Source organism: Tiliqua scincoides, chromosome 10 (assembly GCF_035046505.1).
Source record: "Tiliqua scincoides isolate rTilSci1 chromosome 10, rTilSci1.hap2, whole genome shotgun sequence".
Classification (NCBI taxonomy): domain Eukaryota; kingdom Metazoa; phylum Chordata; class Lepidosauria; order Squamata; family Scincidae; genus Tiliqua; species Tiliqua scincoides.
In genome coordinates this window covers 25949482-25968354 of record NC_089830.1, presented here as the reverse complement: position 1 = coordinate 25968354, position 18873 = coordinate 25949482, and the positions used below count along the sequence as shown (strand labels likewise).

Below are 18873 nucleotides of genomic sequence, written 5' to 3'. Positions count from 1 at the left end.
TTAAAGTTCAATATTCACTCTTTTTTTCCTCCAAATACAAAAAGCTGTTACAATTCAACTCAACAGAAAGCATGTGGAAAGTTACAGAAACTCAGACATCGTATAAAAAGTTACACATTTAAGATAATTTCTCCCTCACTTTGTTTTCTTCTCTCCTGAATTGAGCAAACAGGAATTGTTACCTTGATGAAAATATTAACAGCTGCTGACTCACGGTAAAAAAAATTACAGAATAATCTAAAAAAATCATAATTACCATAAGACAGCCATCTCTTTTCCCCTCCTGTTTATAGTTATTTGCAGAAAAGACAGATAAAACACCTCAAAGACGGGTGACACCAAACTGCAGGAAAAGTTTCCAAAATGTTTAGAACTTATGAGCACTAGCAGAGCTGCGTGAGGTGGAATAGAAGAGAAACCAAGACAGGGTGGTGAGAAGTCCTAAGGCGAGCCATTTCGGGAGCTGGGCGCCCGACTACTGTAGCACATTGGAGACTAGGATGGGATCTTGGTCTACAAAGTACAAGGATGTGAGGCTTAAGAGCCTTGCCTTTTTCGAAAGAGAATTTTTTAAAAAAGGAAAAAGTATTGTCTTCAACAAGGAAAGAGAAAGAAATAATGCAACTTCCTCATGAGGGATGGTACAAAGGGAAGGAAGCATGCCTCTAGCTGTACAGGTAAAAACGCAGCCATCCTCAAGAACTACAGAAACAAGGGCAGAGAGATGAAGTTCTCTCTGGGGCCTCCCAAGACAGTCAAGACATGTCACCATCGGGTGGATACTTGCAAAGGGTGGCACGAACAAGCTGCTCTCTCTAAGGACGACCCGGTGCCATCACTGAGCACTGGAGCCCCCCTGCGAGGTGCCCGCGTAGCTCCCGTAGTCATAGTTCCCGTAGTACGGGGGCCACTGGCTCTGGTTTTGATAGTACTGGCTCCATTGCTGGGCGTACTGCAGGGGAAAGAAGCGAGTCGTCATTCTGGATTAAAAGCGGCAGTGAACATGAAACACATCCAAATTCAGTGTACTCTATTTTTAGCCATATTCTCTCTTTCGTGGAGTGTTTGGCACAACCCCCTCATCCTCCTACACTATTGTAACTGAACCCAAGAGCGCGTCATTGAACTTATCGTATATTCTTCCTATGGTTACCCCTGCCTCCGTTTCCACACATACACCCCTTCCTGTGTTCCCTCCCCTTTGTCCATTTACTTGAACACAAGCCATATAGGGAAGGGACCTCTTCTTGGAAAATTGCCATGTATACAAACAGTAATAGCTATAATTTAAAATACATTTCTGAAAATCCTTTATAAATTCCACTAAGTTCTCTCCCACTTGTGGGCTCAGGTTTCTTGGAACTTCTCCCTTCGGAGAAGTGCCAAGCATGCTCTTCTCCCCTTAAGCCAGGCACAACAAGTCGCGTTCAGGGTTGGCTGTGTGTACTCCAGGCTACTTAAGCAACAGAAATTCTCAGGGAAGCCAAACTGAGAATGGCACAGACCATGCAAATAAAGCAAGACTGTCCATCTAGTGATCCTGCAAGATTTTCAGTTCAATAAAACTGCATGGTTTGTACCCAAGTTTTCCCAGTGCAAGTCCAGCACTTCAGCCACCTGGACTAGGTTTCAAGCAGCACTTGAACCATTTCAAGCAGGAAATGACTTCGTTCCTTCTTTACAACTACAAATGCTAACTCCAGCACAGCACACACCCCACCCCAATGGGGAGGAAATCAACGGAATAGGAGCCACTCTTCCTCGCTCCCAGAACCACCATCAAGCACTCTCTTGCTGCACGAGGACTACCATTGGAGTTGTGCCCACTCACCTGTTGGTACTGTTGGTTGTAGTTGGGCTGATTGTAGCTCGGCAAGGTAGGTGGTGGTGGGGGCTGAGTGTAGCTTTGGCTGTAACTGCTGTAGCTCCCATAGTTGTAGTTGGGAGTGTAACCACCTTGGTTGTAGCTGGAGGGAGGGTTGTAGGGCGGCTGGCTGTAGCTCTGCTGCAGGGAGCACAGATTGAGAAGGTTACTGCACTCATTGACTTCTCTCACACAAAGGAAAGCTCTGAACCATTAACAGCTCCTGGTCAAAGACTGCTCGGACCAAGAGATCATCTGGTGCTCTGAGCAGAGTTGTGGAGTCAGAAATAATTCCGGGTGGGGTTGGAGTCCGAGATTGTGTGTGTCCCAATTCCACAACCCTGGCCTCACAAAGTTACCATCTAGTCAGCAACGGTACGCCAACTAGCAGGCTGTGGAGTTGGCACATGAAACGTCTGCTCCATCTCCAAATCCACCCAAAATTGCTTTCAAGATTGATTCCAAAGCCCTGAGGGAAGGGACATTCTTTGGTTCCCAGAGCTCATGTTTCCTTTCCTCTGTGGCCTCATTCAAAAGGTGTACCTGAACAAATAAGCAGCACAGATGAACACCACCACTGTAGCAAAAGCTATCAAAGCAGTTATGCCTCAAAACAGAGACCATAATATTTATTATGCACCAAGAGCTACACCATCACCTGCCCCACGATTGGGCTTCTCTTCTGCTGCTTTCAGTTCACCATCCCAGACCTTGGGCTTCTTAAGACGGCCATTATCTCTTGGTTACAGAGATTAGCTTCTTCCTCCTCCCTCAAACTCAAGCTACAGCCACCTCACTTTGGAGAGCCATCGTAAGCCTACAGTTGGCTCTGTGCCTGTTGAAACATCTGTGGCTTTCCCCAGAGCCTTGGGAATTGTAGTCTGGCAAGGGCACAGAGAATTCCCCTACGAGAGACCCCCAAGACACTAGCTCATCCTCCTTCACACAGAACTTCAGTTGTAAGGGGGGAAAAGGCCTCTGGAGATAGAGGAGGAGCTGTCTGCAGAAAAACCGAACGGCTGCAACAGCGTAAGAAAAAGTAAATTTTAAAAAATTACAAATTAAATGGGGAGGGGGAACAGTTTGACTCAAGACAACGTAAGTGTTTTTGGAAGGGCCTCTGTGCCTCCCCAAAGCAGCAGCCTAACTGCAGCTATACAAGGACAGGCACTCTTACCTGTGGCACTGGATTGTAAGTGCTGGAAGGGGCATTCGAGGCAGGGGGAGGCGCAGGGGCAGATGGGGCAGGGCCCATGTTGTTGCCACTTTTGTAGGTATTCTGGTTATGTGCTGGGCTGTAGCTGCTCTGCTGCTGGTTGTTCCGGTTGTAGTTGCCTCGACTGTTGTTGTTGCTGTTGTCTCGGTTTCCACCTCCCCATCGATTCTGGTTATACCCGCCTCTGCTGAACCCTGAAGCAAGAAGCCATGATCAAAAGGTTAAACTAGAGCCCAAAGCTTAAGTCTTTTAGGCCCTGTCTTTCTGTTGTCCTTCATTCTCAAATGTGTAAGCCTTGCTATTAACCTGGCCCTATTCGAAGAACTCAGAACAGGCATCAGCATAAATCAATGCCTAGACAGCTTGGGATAGAAAGACCCCAAAGCGCACACACTGCCCTCAGAAAGGGGTAAGCAAATAAGATGGCCTTCCTACAAGCCCTGGGAAGACACCAGTAAAACCTGCTTCTCACCTTGCAAGAAGAGAGAAAGAAAACTGCCAGGGTTTGCTAGGTTCATATGTCATGCTTAACGCAAACCCACTTCAAACGTGGTTTAGTTATTCGGACTCCATGCTAAACCAGAATTCAGGGGAACGCTCCATAGCTATGCACAGCACAGGGCAGTTTTTGATGAGGTTGAGAACGAAAACTGGCATCCTTGTTCCCATTCTGCCTTGCCACCACTGTGCTGGGGAACAACATCCTTTCAAACACAAGCTGGCAACATTCAGTTCAGACGCTCCAAAATAGGCTTACCTCCTCCTCCTCCTCCTCCTCCTCCACCGCCGCTGCCACCACTGTTGCCTCCTCCTCGGAATCCGCCTCCTCCTCCTCCTCCTCCTCCACCCCCGCCGCCACCTCCTCGGTTCTGGAAGCCGCCTCGGTTGCCCCCTGGTGGGCCCCGGCTGTCAAAGCGTTGAAAGCCACCGCCCCGGCCCCGGAAGCCTCCACCCCTGTTATCAAAGCGCTTTTCAGGGGGTGGGCCGGCCTTCTTGCCTTCCTCGTTGTACTGCCTCACCAGCTTCTCTGCTTCATCCTTCTGCATCTCAATGTAGACAACGGCATCCAGGAAGTCACCTGCTTCTGGCAGCGCAAAGTTGGCTGGTGCAGAGGGGCACAGGGAGAAGATAGAGACACACGTCAGTCCCCATGGAGCACACGCAAGGAGGAGGGGAGGGGAAGCTTTCTTCCAGGGCTCCAGGAAAAAAAGAAACACACACGTACATACACACACACAGCAAGAGAATAGGAGGAAAAAGGTAACAAGTAGAATGATCAAGGAGGGATACACCTTAATACTACATTGATGTATGTGTGGGATTATCCTCCTCTCTTCCTGCTAATTGGGGGGAGACACCCCACTGATTTCAGGCCTATGAGATTATCAATGCAATATCACAACTAGCAAAATGCTCAACATATAGCCCAGTCACGCTAGTCCAGTATTCTTCCTGAAGCCCCACCCATTTATTTTTCACATTTTTATACCGGAATCATGGTGTACATGATTCCTTCCCTCCTTCTGTGCTCATATCAATCCCATGAGGTAGGTGAGGCTGGGAGATAGTGAGTGGCCCATGGTCACCCAGGAAGCTTCAAGGCACAGCAGAGATTTGAACCTGGACCTCCAACACCAAAACCACTACGCCACCTTAGCTCTCAAACCCATGCCATAAACTGCCTTCCCGCTCCTAATCCAGCATGCCAAGATTTATCGCAAAGGAGCATACTGGAAAAAGTACTGAGTCAGGGTGACAGAGATCCAAGTCCCTGCTCAGCTAAAACGTACTCACTAGCTGACCCAGGGCAAGTAGCACTCTCAGTTCAACCTACATCATAGAGCTGTAGTGGGGCTAAAACTTTAACACTGCTTGTATGGTGAAGGCAACCATTAAGGATGGAAGTTTGAAGCCCTACATGCCAAGATCAAATTTAAGATGAGTCTTGTGCAGAATTGGAATACCTTTTCAAATTCCCAATTGTCAACATCATGTTTTTTCTGTGACAACCAGGTCACTAGAAATCTTCCCATTCCTGAAAACACTTAAAGGGCACAGAGAATGTTCCAGCCCAATTCTGCCTGTGTTCATTTCAAGGGCAGGGAACACACCCCACTAGCAAGGGCCATGCAGTATGGTACAGCAAGAAAAGAGTTTCTACTGAGAGTCCCACTCCTCCTTTTTGGCTGTGGCTGCAATCCTATGCAGGCTGACGTGGGAGTAAGTCCCACTGAACTTAGAAGGAATTACTTCCGACTGAAATGCACAAGGCCAGCTATTTCAAGTCTTGGGTAGCCAGAAGAGGTGGAGCAGGCTGAGTGTTGATGAGATGCACGTCAGCTTTGGAGAACGAGCAGGACTTTCCTATCACAACAAATACAGCCTCGATGCATCATGCAACTTCTGCATTTATTTTCCCCACAGCATGTGGCAGCTTGAGACAGGCAGGGAAAAGGACATGCTAATAGCTATGGTGTGGAATAGATGGAAGCAAGACAAAAGGGGAGAGCTGAAAAAGGTCTAAAGGATCACTCAGATAAGTTCTCTTCTCAAACTATATCCCCATATCAACTTGCCACATGTGGGATTTTTTCTTCTAGGGTCCTACCTTTCATTTCTAACACCGCGTGATCAGGCACATCCTTCCCCTCTTCGTCTGTTCGCTTTATTGTTCTGTCTTTCAAATCCTCATCCGTGGGACAAATTACAATTGCCTTGCGCAGGAAGCCTTCAAAAGGGCGCATTTTTCGTCTCTGGGCAGATCCATAAACGTTTGTCTAGCAATGATGATAAAGAAAAAGTATGACGATTATTACTCAGTCTCTCTTTTTAAAAAAGGAAGTAAAGGGACCTGAAATGAGAACATGGGAGATGGATTCCCACCCACCTACAGACAGACACAGGACGTGCGTAGATTGGGAGCTGCGCGTCCCTCCGTTTTCAAATTTAAGTCTTCCCCTGACAGCTAACCTATTTCTTAAGGCTTTTCTCCCCAGTTTTAAAGGAATAAAAACAGCAATGCACACCAATAATTTTCAGTCTTTTGCAATTCAAATGAGGTCTCATGGGATGCCAGGCTAACCCACAGGCTCTGCTTTGTTCAGGAAAGTGAGCAATTTACATTTTGAGGGGAAGCTAAAGAAACAGATTTGGACACCTTAAACATCAGAAGCAAAAGTAGTACTTAGGGGGGGTGATTTCAACCTTTGAGAAGTACAATCATCTATGGACCAAGAGCAAACAAGCTCTAGCAAACTCATTTAACACCATCTTAGGTCAAGCTTATTTTTGCTCCCAAAGGTCACAAGGCCCCAAACTGCCCTGCTGGATCAGACCAAAAGTTTTTCTAATTTCAGCATTGACCAGCCAGATGCGCTCCAGGAAATGTACAAGCACGGCATGATGGCAACCGTCTGTTTGCCCACGATATCCCATGCTTCCGGAACACAGATACTCTGTTTAGCCATCACAGATATTATATTTAAATATATCTATCACTCACCCTTCAACAAGAAAGAGCTCTCAGAGCAGCTCACAGTTGAAAAGCCATGGATAACAGCTTTATCTAAACAGATAAACCCCTCCATGAATTCTGCCTGTTTTTAAAGCCTTTATTGAAATGGAATTAAATCCTCTTTACCACAAGGGTACTCTTGTGCATATTAAAAAAGGAAGAAAAGATGACAGTCTACCCGCAATGATCCATGGCCAGTTGGTTTTTAAAATCAAGACAGTTAAAAGAGAGCTCTCTCCCTGGATGCCTGCCCAAGCGATTGTTCCAGCTGAAGGGATTAGATCATTCTGCCCACATAACTCTAGCTAATTTTAATTGCATTTCATCTACATTTTAGCCATAATGTTGATGTGGGTCTAATGGTGTATCAATATGCAATTTTGGCATATTCTCCTTTAACTGTTAGCTATTCTGAGGCTGAGGTAGATTTCCAGAACATTAAGGAGGGGGTGTCCACCAAAATAGATTTTGCAGAATTCTAACCTAATACTTAGTACGATGGTTGAGTGTCCTGATCGCTGAAGTGGAACCGCTGATCCAGTTGCTTGTCTTTTGAGCATCACACTGAGCGCACACTGTGATCCTTTGATCTCCAAGATCAGTGAAGGCAAGGTGTGCGCTGAAGAGGTGGCACAAGCCTCGTTACGGCCAATCTTGGAGAACGTGCTCAGTGAACACTCTAGGCAAGCAGTTCAGCGATTCCACAGTGATCAGGAGACTTTGCAAGGTGTGTGGAAGTTAGAAAGGGGAAGGGTCGCGCTGCAGCTTCTGAGGAGGAAACCAAGAAGCCCGTGGTGTTGCCCCCTTTGCTTAACGATTGGTTTGCTTGTTGGGGATCGGAAAATGCATCCCCATTATTAAGTGATGCACACCTGTAATTGCAGCTAAAAATAACCCTGGCGACCCCCCCCCCCGAAAACCCTTTGTGAACCCCCTTTGGGGGGTCCATGACCCTCTGATTGGGAACCCAGGGTCTAAGATAACCCTCAGTTTCTGTCACCTTTCATTTAAGATTTTGATTGACCCATATGAATGAAATGCCATCCAGTTGCAGCGGTTACCAGCTTGTACATTTCACCCCTCCCAGAAAGTAGGTCTGGTTCTCTGAGATTAAGGCTGCTTAATCTCAGCCTATGTTAAGTTTAAAACCCTGCAGGCTAAACACTGACTTGGACTTAACTGCACCTATTTTAAAAACACAAACCTTCCATCCTGAGTTCAGACACTACAAACAACACCTACAACTTCCCAGGTGTGTTTGCTTTTGTCATTCAGAAGTCTGGAGGAGAAAAGGGGGCACATGCTTTTAACCTGAGTTACAAGACACACACATACATGCAGTATGTGGCTCGCTACCAACTCAGCGACACACAGAAGAGAACTTGCTGAGCAGCACCAGCAGAGGAAACCCCATAAAGGAAGAGCCCAGTACCTGATCCAGAATGTAGTTACGTTTCTTTCGTGCTGCAATTTGAATCAGGCGATTCAGGCACTGTGTCGCTTGCTGGATGAGGACATCCCAGCGGCCAGCATAGTTGCGCTGGCGTCGGAGGCCCATTACCTGAGGAAGAGGCAGGTCGGTTGGGGTGATTAAGTAATAAATACTTGGAGGACCGATGTGCTAAGAGTTTGACTGAATACAATAAGTGGGTGGGGGTGAACGGAGGAGGGGAACACAGGGCAAAATTGATTTGTACAGGAAAAGGAGGGAATGGATTTTGAAAAAGCATCAAGCAACCTAGGACACAAATCTCAAACTTTTGTCTCGGTTTCTGCTGTTTTAACTAACATTATATTTATATTCCTGGTCTCGCTGCATGGGTATATATTTCATTCAGCCACTAGAGGTGCTGAATGTAATGCAATGAAATGGAATAATTTCTTTCCATTTCTGCCCCTCTAGTGGCTGAATACCCAGAAGTGTATCTTTGGAGTTAGTTTCAGCCCTGAGAGGCTAGGGAACATCAGGGGCTGGATAAAATCCTCCCAAGGGCTAGATTTGGCCCCTGGGCCAGGGTTTGAATACTCCTGCTTTAAATTATTTTGTTGTTATATTGTACACCGCCTTTAGCTTTGGGAAAAGCGGTATGTACCTCTTAAAGAAACAAATGCACCTGGAGACTCAAGAATTCTAATCTTGCCTGAGGCACAGACTCACTTAGCTAATTTTAAATGCTTAAGGTCCTCTGAAATTTCATCTCAGTAATTCTGGCAGCAGCCCCGTGAAGTAGGCTGAAATTTATGTCAGCCTACTTGATAGGGCCGAGGTGAGTATTACTGAGTTAATATTTTTTCACGTGTCAAAATGACATTAATATGCCCACATTACAGAGGAGAGGCTAAGAGCAGAGTAAGGTGCCAAAGGCTATCCTTGTAAAGTCATGACTGAAGTGAGACTGGAACCAGGGACCTCTGGCCTCAGAGCTCTTACCCTCTGCTGCTATGCATCAATTGACAGCCACCAATTCATCAAGGTGCATAGTGGAAAGCATAGCAACCTGCCTTCATTAGGTTGTTGTGAGACTTTACAGCATACAAGATGGGGAAGAAAAATCAAGACCCAACCCCACACCTGTATCCCTGTCTACAGCTGGAACAACTGCAGATGGGGGGAAGGGAATAAGAAAGAGATGGAGCACTGTGAATTACCAGCATTTCATTACTATTTGCTCCAAGGACCCAGTAATGTACACACTACTACAGAGAGGACAGACACAATTGCTTGCCTTGTGCACTTCTGGTTCAAGGGCAACACTACTGCTGCAGGCGAAATGAGAAACAGTTTGATAGGAACATGGGATTTAGAGGAATTCCTGCTCAAAGAACTAGCAAATTAATTCAAATTTAACAAGCTGGGGAAATATACAGAGAAGCAGCGAGACAGTAAATTGAGCTTTGTTCCATGCTGCACCTTACCCTCATTTTGTCCATAATGGCGTTTGTTCCCAAGATATTGTATTTCTTGCTTGGATTGGCTGCGGCATGTTTAATGGCCCACGTGGTTTTCCCTGCAGCAGGTAATCCCACCATCATCAGGATCTGAAACACACACAATCCACTCAGCATCCGCTGCACAAAGAGAGAGGTATCCAAACCAACCCTAGCTAGGTGAGCTAACAGTTTTCAGAAAGGGGGGAGGGGGCTAGTACATGAGTCCTCCAGGCCTTGAGGTAAGGTTACACAACCCTAGTATATACCCATTTAAGAATGGCAAGGGTAAAGGGTTTGAGAATCTTCATTCCTGAATTGTTTAGAATCTGCTCCCCACTCTGAACACCCTTAAAAATGTTTGATGAACAAGAGAGAGGCTGTAGCAGTCTCTTTCCTCCGAATTTCCTTTCTGCAACACTAAAACCTCGCTGCAAGGCTGGTCCAACATCTGGCTCATACAATTTTCAAGAGAGAAAGCTGCTTATGCAAGTGGTCTCCCCACATGATGTACAGAGCTCAAATGCATCAATCACGTGGGTGGTTTCATACAAAGACAGCTGGCTTTCAGTAAGTGAAAAAGAATCCCCCTCCATGCGTTCACCCCGTCCTAGGAACCTACTTCACAATCTGCTTTGCTCCTTGGTCCAATTGTCCCCCGGACTCGCTCTGCCAGGGGAAGATGCTGGATGAAAGTGAAGCCAGGTGGAACGGGGAAGTAGGCATCTTCCCTCTGCCCAAAGTTGAACTCAATGGCACAGTTCTTCACCAGGACGTGTGGGAAGAGTGCCTGGCCACCCAAGGTGTCTTTCCGCGGCCGGTACGCCACCCCCAGCCACCTCCCGTTCTTCATGAAGGACATTTCAATATCATCACCACACTCAAAGTCCTACAGAAGAGGGAAGGAATTATTAGCTGAGGTCACGTGTCACCCAAAAGCAAGATGACTGAGGCAAGGCCACACATAAAGGTGTTGGGCCCTACACCTAAAAGCTTGGGGTTCTTTCATCACCAGGCCAAGTTCTGGAAGGTCTATATTACCCCATAACAGGCCCTCTGATCAAACACTAGCTTGAAACTCCTGTCTGGGACACCAACTCTCCTCCCAAGAGCCCAAAGCTAAGCCTTCAAAGAACACAAATCACACTCACCAAAAGACAGGTGATGATGTCGTTTTCACCAAAGGATTCACCATAATTCTCAAACTTGCAATTGCAGGATTTCTTCCCAGTGCCCCCATAGCCATAGGAGAAAGGCTCTTCACCTAATGAAACAAGCCACCAGAGACCCTGAAGAAGGCTGGCTGAATACTGGGTGACAGGCTGGAAAACCAAATGTGCACACGCCAGACATCTCTTGCTCATTCAAGGGTTCCTGTGTCAGGCATGACGGCCTGCCTCTGGCTACCTTAGAACCAAAAACCATACATGCACAGGAACCATCTTAAGTGTTCCTTCCCATGTGAGAAAAAGGAGGACTCTTCCTCCAAGAGGGCTCCCATCACCTGTGACTTTTGTTGAGCACCTACACTGCACCTACAAATAAAGGTTAAAAAAATCTGACAGATTAAACCCCCCCCCCAATTAATCTATCCAATTGACTACAGATGATTCATAAAGCAGCCAAGAGAGCTACACCAGCAGCAGTCTGGGTCCTGCCCAGATTCAGCAGCTGCAGCCTGTCTTACCTAACTGGGTGCTACAGGAATCCAGTGACCATCCAATACGCACTACATGAGGATCTGGTTCAGTGGGAGGAAGGTGCTTGACCGAGATCTCTTCATTGATCTGGAGATAAAGAAGAGGCATCAAGCTAAGAAAGGGCATGCAGCCACAAAATCCATTTCAAACACAAAAATAGGTAGCTGAAGAGACTTGGGGTCTTGATCTTTTGTTTACAGCTTACAAAACTGTGTTTGGAATATTCTGAAGCTGGGTACACATGATGTTCACAAATGCAGGAAAAGAAATGTCCAATTAGGGGTTAGGGGTAATGCTTGCCTTGATCCATCCTGGAAAAGTGGCCTTAGAAACCTTCTAACCCAGACTGGCTAGGTGGAATGAAATAATCAAGGATTCTGCATAGCAAAATGCTCAATTTGTGAGGAGTGTAGAGCTTTCCTACTCTCCAATTTCCAAAGCATGCCACTCTGCTCCTTTAGGATGACTAAGTGATGGACAGAATCATTCTGGGGAGAGGACAGGAATACTGGATTTGTCCCAAAGATAACACTGTCTTTGCTAAAAGAGATGAGCTCCTATAAACCAGAAGGTGCCAGTGGAACTGATTTGAGAGAACTGAGCTGGTGGCTTGGAGACCAGAACACTTTTGCAACTTTTCAAAAGGGAAAGTCTACAATTTAAATAAATTGTAGATCTTCTTTAGAAATGTTTTTACTGCTCCCTTCAGAAATGCCCTCTTCACCCTTTTGGGCTTGCAGAAGCCAGCAATCTATAGAGATATCCCCTTCCTAGAGCCTTAGAGAAGAGTGTGGGAAAGGGCTCCTTTGTCTCTACTCTATGTCCCTTTCAGTTACTGGGCAGGAGAGACCTGAAATTCATAATCTACTATGCAAAGTCTAAAGAAGGAGCAGGAAAGTCCTCAGCCAGAAGAAAATTCCCTTTTCTCTTCTGAGGAAAGCCTGACCTCCTCAATACTATGGGGAAAATGGATTGAGAAACTGGCAAGGAGACCACAGGATGATTTGCTGCCAAAAAAAGCTTTGGCCCTTTGAGACTTTCCCAACTAGCTAACTAAATAATAACTGTGGTGATGGCATAGCCCTGTTCCCTGGAGAAAGACAAGAATAGGGCTGGGGGAAGTACTTTCCTCCCAGGAGCCTTCATTCCATAATCCCATCTGACTGAGGTGAGCAGGAGAAACAACCCATCCAAGCATGCCATCCTCCACCATGAGGGAAACACAGGTCTACTGCACATAATCAAGCTGTTTCTGTAAGCACTTCTGTCTGAGCACAAACAAGTTTAAGGACCTGTTGAATTCCAGCATTATAAGCTTTAACTAGGTAATTAACAAACTCCAGGTATTCAAAGAAAGTTTTTATAGTGATACACAGGTGAGATCGCAAAATATAAAATGGGTGAAGGGGGAGCAGAGCCATGAAGTAGAATCAAAGAACAGGAGTTTCTCTGTAGCTGCCCTAAACATCTCTTAAGCCACAACACCAGCAGGCCACAGCACAAACTGAACAGAGTAAGGACAATGCTCTGCCTTAAGTCAACCCCAGAGCAGAGGTGTATGCTCCCTTACCTTAATCTCAAAGCAGACCCTCCCACGTCGTGCCCCGTATGTGGCCCTTGCACCTGACCACAGGTAAGCAAACCCTTCTATGGTCAAGGGGTAGCCGGAACACCGGTCACGGGCGACTTTGAAATGCAGATCACAGTTATCTGGAAGGCAGAGCCAAAGAAGTGGTCAGCCACCTGCCGAAGATCTCTCCCACTGTGCTGTTCCCACCGACAAACAGCATGCAGTGGTATTCTTGGAGCAAACAGAAAATGCAGGAAAAGCCAGAGGCATGTGCTTTTCAGGGTCAGTCAAATAGAATCAGACAAGAATGATGCTTTGAGGGATGGCACGCTGCTAGAATTCCCAACTCACATGTATCAATGGCCACCAGTGAGTCGTCAAAATCCTCCTCCTCATCCTCTGCGGGAGGTTGCGGAGATCGGCCCCTGGAACAGACAGCAAGCATACACCCCATTAATCTATTTCATGAGATCAAGATGCATCCTTAAATGCCAGGTATGCCAGCAAACTTATGGAAGCCAGCCAAGCTACTCAACATGCTGCTGAAAATGAAGCTCCAACTCTCTTCGACTCAGTTCATTAGGCTGCCCCCTCCCCCAAGCTGCTATCCATAATCACAAGCAGTGACATACAGGCAGGTATCCAGAATGCATACTCAGACTCAAAAATATTTCAAAGAAGCACCATTAATTTCAACTGAACTGATAGCTGAGACATCAGTTCAAATCAAGGAAGAGTCCCATCTTAAAACCCAGCATTTCATAACAGGTGCTATCCTAGACGTACTATACCTTTCATGCAATGTTACACCAGATACACTGCATCCTTTCTAAGTTACTAAATACGAGAAAGATAAGACATGCCTGAGATATGAGAAATGCCACAAACTGTCTGCCTTTGGTGGTGTCTGGGATGCCTCTGTAAAGGCTGAGCTCTCAGTGCCCCCCCCCTGGTTCAGTTCCTGCCTACTACCTCTTACAGGCGATGTGGTTAGCCACTGAGCTCAAGGACTTGCCTCAACGCACCTCTTATCCTCTCGGTGTTCGTAGTAGCCACGCCCCTTGGAGTCTTCAAATGGCCTCTTACGACCTTGCTGCTGCTGCTGCTGCTGCCAAGGCTGAGATGGATCAGAGGTGCCATAGCCAGACGGGGGCATGTTGTAACTTGAAGTGGGGGCATTGTAGCCAGAAGCAGAGGTGTTATAGTTAGGGCCAGTTCCTGTATAGCCCGAGGGAGGTGCATTGTAACTAGGGGGCAGTTCCTCTTGCTTCATTTCTGTCTTCATTTCTGCACTCAAACACAAAATATGCACTGCATTTAGCTGAACAAGAAAGTTGTTACTCTGAAGACAGACATTAAGTGGAGAAAAGTGCTATGGTTCATTCCGAGAAGGCTGGAATTACTTTCTGATCCCAAGAGGCACCTTCATTAAAACCTCAGGTTGCAAAACAGCTTGGCTTCCATTCAGCAAGCATTTCAGGGATAGCAGCAGAGATCTTCGGCTTATGAACTTGGAAGGAAGCAATGTTACCATTATCGGCCAGAACCCAAACCAAAAGTCCCTGATGCTCCCTTGCTGCATTTAAAAATCCAAGATCCAGTCACTCCCCAGCATCACAACAAAACACAGAAACCGAGGCATGAATAAGCCAATTAAGGAGTGGAACTATGCAGGCAGCAGCCGGCTTGGATCCCATTGAGTTCTACGGGATTAAATAAATGGGTTGGTATCTGAGACACTGCTGTGGGGGAAGGCAACTGCCTCACCCCACAGACAGTGGAGTCAGCAGTGAGCTGGTACAGTTCTGCCACAAGTTATGCCTGGGTTCAGTCTTCTATTTTCCACCATGTGAATAAAATGGCCATCATTCACACTAAGGGAAAATTAAAGTTCAAGCAAAAGTGACTGAGGATTCCCATAGGAGATCACTGTGCAGAGATACATCATACAACCTTACCAGAGAGGTTTCCTACAACATTCAGGTCTTCCCTCTACACATACAATTCACCCATCCAGGCAGCCCAAGTCAGGCATCCAAGCCTTGGTTTAGATCAGGGGTCTCCAAACTTTTTGGCCAGAGGGCCTCATCAAATATCTGGTGTGGTGTGGAGGGCCGGGGAAAAAAAAAATTAAATAAATAAATTAGAAATGGAACTTAGATGAGTGAATAAATGAATGAATGGGCTCATTCATTCAACCTCTCTGGCCCTCAGAACACCCTCCAGACATAATCAGAGCACAGTTCTGGTCATGTTCAGTTGAGTGGGCCAGAGGCTTTCAGGGGACAAGAGGTTGGCCGCGGGCTGGAAAGAGGCTTGCTGTGGGCCACATCTGGCCCCCGAGCCAGGGTTTGGAGACCCATGGTTTAGATTATTGTGAATGAGCCTGCTCTCTTCTCACTGCTGCTGCCTCCTCTTACATGCTCTGGAGGAGGGTGAAAGTTTCCACTTTGAAACTGACCACATTACATAATCCTCACTACATTCAAAGTCAGGGAACTGTGGTTTGCTCAAAACAAGCCAGGATCAAACTGTTGTTCATTACCCTGGTTTCTTTTAACAAGCCACATATTTGAATGGGACAGGGGAAATTGTAGTTAATACAACAGCAGAAACTTTCAATCTCCTCCTTTAGAGTAAAAGTGGGGGAGCAGGGAGAAACACATGAAGGCAGGCTAGTTCATAACCATTTAAACTTTAAATAGTTTGATTCAAGCATCTTGAATCAGGCATCTCCAGTAAATCAAACATACAGAGAATGTCTTTTCTTCTTCGGCAGAAAAAGAGCCCATAAACCCTAAGAACCACCACCAAAAAAGCATATCCCTGTAGTCATCCAAAAACATCTGCATCAGATGTTTCCTGCATAGTTACTGAGATCAGCATGTGGTAAAGGCCTATTTTAAAAAACACCTGATTATACCTGAATGATAGCCAGGTTGATCTTGGTCTAGAGGTCTCCTCTCATACCCACATTCATTCTCCTGTTTGATGCTGCAGTGCTCATAAGACTGGTATCCTTGCAGGTTGTCTTGGTGAGAGTTGTCAAGCATGCCATCTTGAAACAAAAAAATGCAATGACATGGATTAGCACCACTATTAAGAACATAAGAAGAGCCCCGCTGGATCAGGCCAAGGGTTGATCTAGTTCAGCTTCCTGTATCTTACAGTAGCCCACCACATCAGGAAGCACACAAGACAGCAAGACACAACCTGTGCCCTGGTGCCCTCCCCTGCATCCGGCGTTATTCTATTCCATTCATCAGACCCTACTTTGAAGGCATAGGGGGAAGGCAGGTGCAAGGACAAGTTAGAGTAGGTGAGGGTGGTATTGCAAGTCCAACCAACACTTTCAAGGGTGACTGGGGTTCATATACTCAGCAGAAACAAGCGGCTAATGCTTTTCTTGATCTGTACCATTTCAGGATGTGGGTGAGGGTGGATACGTTGAAAGCTTCCCCCAGGAAAGAAGCAAACAAACAAAACAACAGAGAGAAGCATTCAGTCTCACTTTCTCCTTGATATGCTGTTCTTTTGTATGTGGCAAATGGAAGGGGGGACAGTAGCATTCAAACCCCAACCCAACCTGTTGCCAGGAGGAGTGCAGCCAAGGAAAAGCTTAAGGTATCATGGCTTTGAGGAATGCAGAAAAGAAGCAGGCACATCTTAAAAAGCAAATGATATCCTTCTAAAGACAATCAAGTATTGCCGAGATAAAAGAAAAGGTGGGCTGACTTCAGTCCTGGAAGCTCTATGTTTTTCCCCTTGACTTGAATTCTCAATGGTCTGCCAACTACATCTTTAAACTTACATATGTGGTAAATATGTAGGACAGGTACCTGAATACTACCAAGCAAGGTAAAATACTTGCTACTTGGGCAAAACTAGCCTTCTTGGAAAGGATGGGGAAGGCCAGTATCAGACCCTCTGTTGATCTTACAATGCAGGCAACCTCCACATGTCCCAAGCAACAGTTTGTCCAGTTTATTAGATACTGACAGTGCTTACATAGTACATTTCCACCATTCAAAGATCTCAGGTGTGTCATTTTAAATAACTGGGACAAGAGATCCCATCAACTACATTCCTTTCTCAGTGAAATAAAAAGAGGAAAAAATTAAGCACTCTTGGACTGCACTTTCCTGGCTGCAGAAACCTCTAGGACAGGTGTTCCCAAACTGTGGGTCTGGGACCTAACAGTGGGTCACAACCCAAGTTGCGAAACTGACAAGGCGGATTAGGCTATGTGCAATGTATAAATACTGTTGTTATTAATAACGTGGCCTTTCATAGCCAATACTATTAATGTTGCAGTATGAAATATCTGAGCTTATCAGCCATGGTCTATGAAAATTTTTGTTTCCCAATGTTTCACCCACTAATCCTTTGAAAATGCCCCCACAGTGGTGGGTGAAAAGAGATGAAAATCTTCGTAGACTGCGGCCAATAAGCCTGAACAGTCCTTACTGCAATACCAATAATAATAATAATGACAACAATAACAATGACCTAGCAGAAGGTCTCACAGCAGTGTTCAGCCTGGGGGGAGCGAGTGTCACAGATCTGCAGTGCTCACAGTGGTGGTGCTTGAAAGCCCCAGATGGAGCTGTGGCAGGGCACCCCCCCCCCACCGCTGCTCTCACCACAGAGCAAAGCCCACTGGTCTCCCTGCCACCAGGAGCCAGTAGCACCATGGAGAGCAGCCTTTCCTTCAGAAATCTGTCCACTCCCCCTTTATAAGGCAATGGTCAGGCACCATCACAACATCCAGTGGCAAGGAGTTCCACAGATTAATTTCACAGTGGGTATATAAACATTTTCTTTTGCCTGTTCTAACTCTCCCAACACTCCAGTTTGGTGGAAGTTCCTGGTTCTGGTGTTGCGTAAGAGAGAAAAGAGCATCCCTCTATCCACTCCCTCCATAATTTTGTACATGACAGTCATGTCCCTCCCCCAGGGGGCTTTCAAAGGCACCCAGGCCAGACACCATCACCCACATCCTGCTGCCAGGAGTTCCACTGACTTTTAAAGGCATCAAGGTCAGATGCCATCCTCCACATCCTGTGGCAAGGAGTTCCACAGGTTGATGACATGCCGAGCAGACACTATCACCCACATCCTGTGGCCAACGGTTCTGCAGACTATCCACTCTCTCCATTCCCAGCATAATTTCGTACGTCTCAGTCACGTTCCCCCCCCTTCAGGGGACCTTTAAGGGCATCCAGGCTAGACACCATCACACACATCCTGTGGCAAGAAGTTCCAAAGCCTGATGACGTGCTAGGTCGATGCCATCACCTGCATTCTGTGGCAAAGAGTTCCACAGACTAACCACTCTCTCCATTTGTACATCTCACTCATGCTGTCTCTCAGGGAAGTTTTAAAGGCATCCAGGCCAGAAATCATCACCCACATCCTGTGGCCAGGGATTCCACAGACCAATGACGTGCTGAGCAGACACCATCCCAGGTGTCCTGTGGCAAGGAGTTCCACAGGTCAATAGCGTGCTGGGCAGATGCCATCCCAGTATCCTGTGGCAAGGAGTTCCACAGACCAAAGACTCACAGGGTATAGGGGTGCCAACCCCCACATCCTGTGGCCAGGAGTTCCACAGGCCAATGACGCACTGGATAGGTGCCACCCCCAGCATTCTGTGGTAAGGAGTTCCACCGACCAAAGGCACGCTGGGTCAAAATGTGGCACCCGCGTCCTGTGGCCGGGAGTTCCACAGGCTCCGCCCCCTATGCACAAGGAGGGAGGCGGCGGGGCCCCCCCAGCCGCGCCCGCTCACAGTGGCCGTCAGGCGGCAGCAGGTCCCCGGACGGGCCTGGCGCTGCTCCTCCGCCTCCGCCGCCCGCCCCGCTCCGCTCCTGGGCCTCCAGTGCCGCCTGCAGCCGCTCCGCCAGCTCGGCCTTCAGCCCGCGGGTGTCGAGGCCGCGCCGGCCCAGCTCCTCCTTCAGCTCGTTCACGCGCAGCTTCCGCACGTCCATGGCGCTCAGTGGCCGCCGCGGCCCCGGCCGCCAGCCGTCCCCTGCCGCCCCGCCATCCAGCCCCGTCCCGGCCCGGCTCAAAATGGCCGCC

The 18873-nt window shown here is 47.1% G+C and overlaps 1 protein-coding gene across 1 annotated transcript; it reads right to left on the bottom strand.

Moving 5' to 3' along the window:
• HNRNPUL1 (heterogeneous nuclear ribonucleoprotein U like 1) lies at positions 1–18873 on the bottom strand. Its single transcript, XM_066638430.1, has 15 exons — positions 18584–18873; positions 15716–15850; positions 13818–14079; positions 13144–13217; positions 12793–12932; positions 11210–11309; positions 10674–10786; positions 10145–10411; positions 9511–9633; positions 8027–8155; positions 5689–5857; positions 3838–4182; positions 3042–3274; positions 1832–2005; positions 1–952 (listed from the first exon to the last, which is right to left on the bottom strand). The coding sequence occupies exons 1-15, from the start codon at positions 18780–18782 to the stop codon at positions 836–838; spliced, it is 2580 nt and encodes an 859-aa protein (XP_066494527.1). The 5' UTR covers positions 18783–18873; the 3' UTR covers positions 1–835.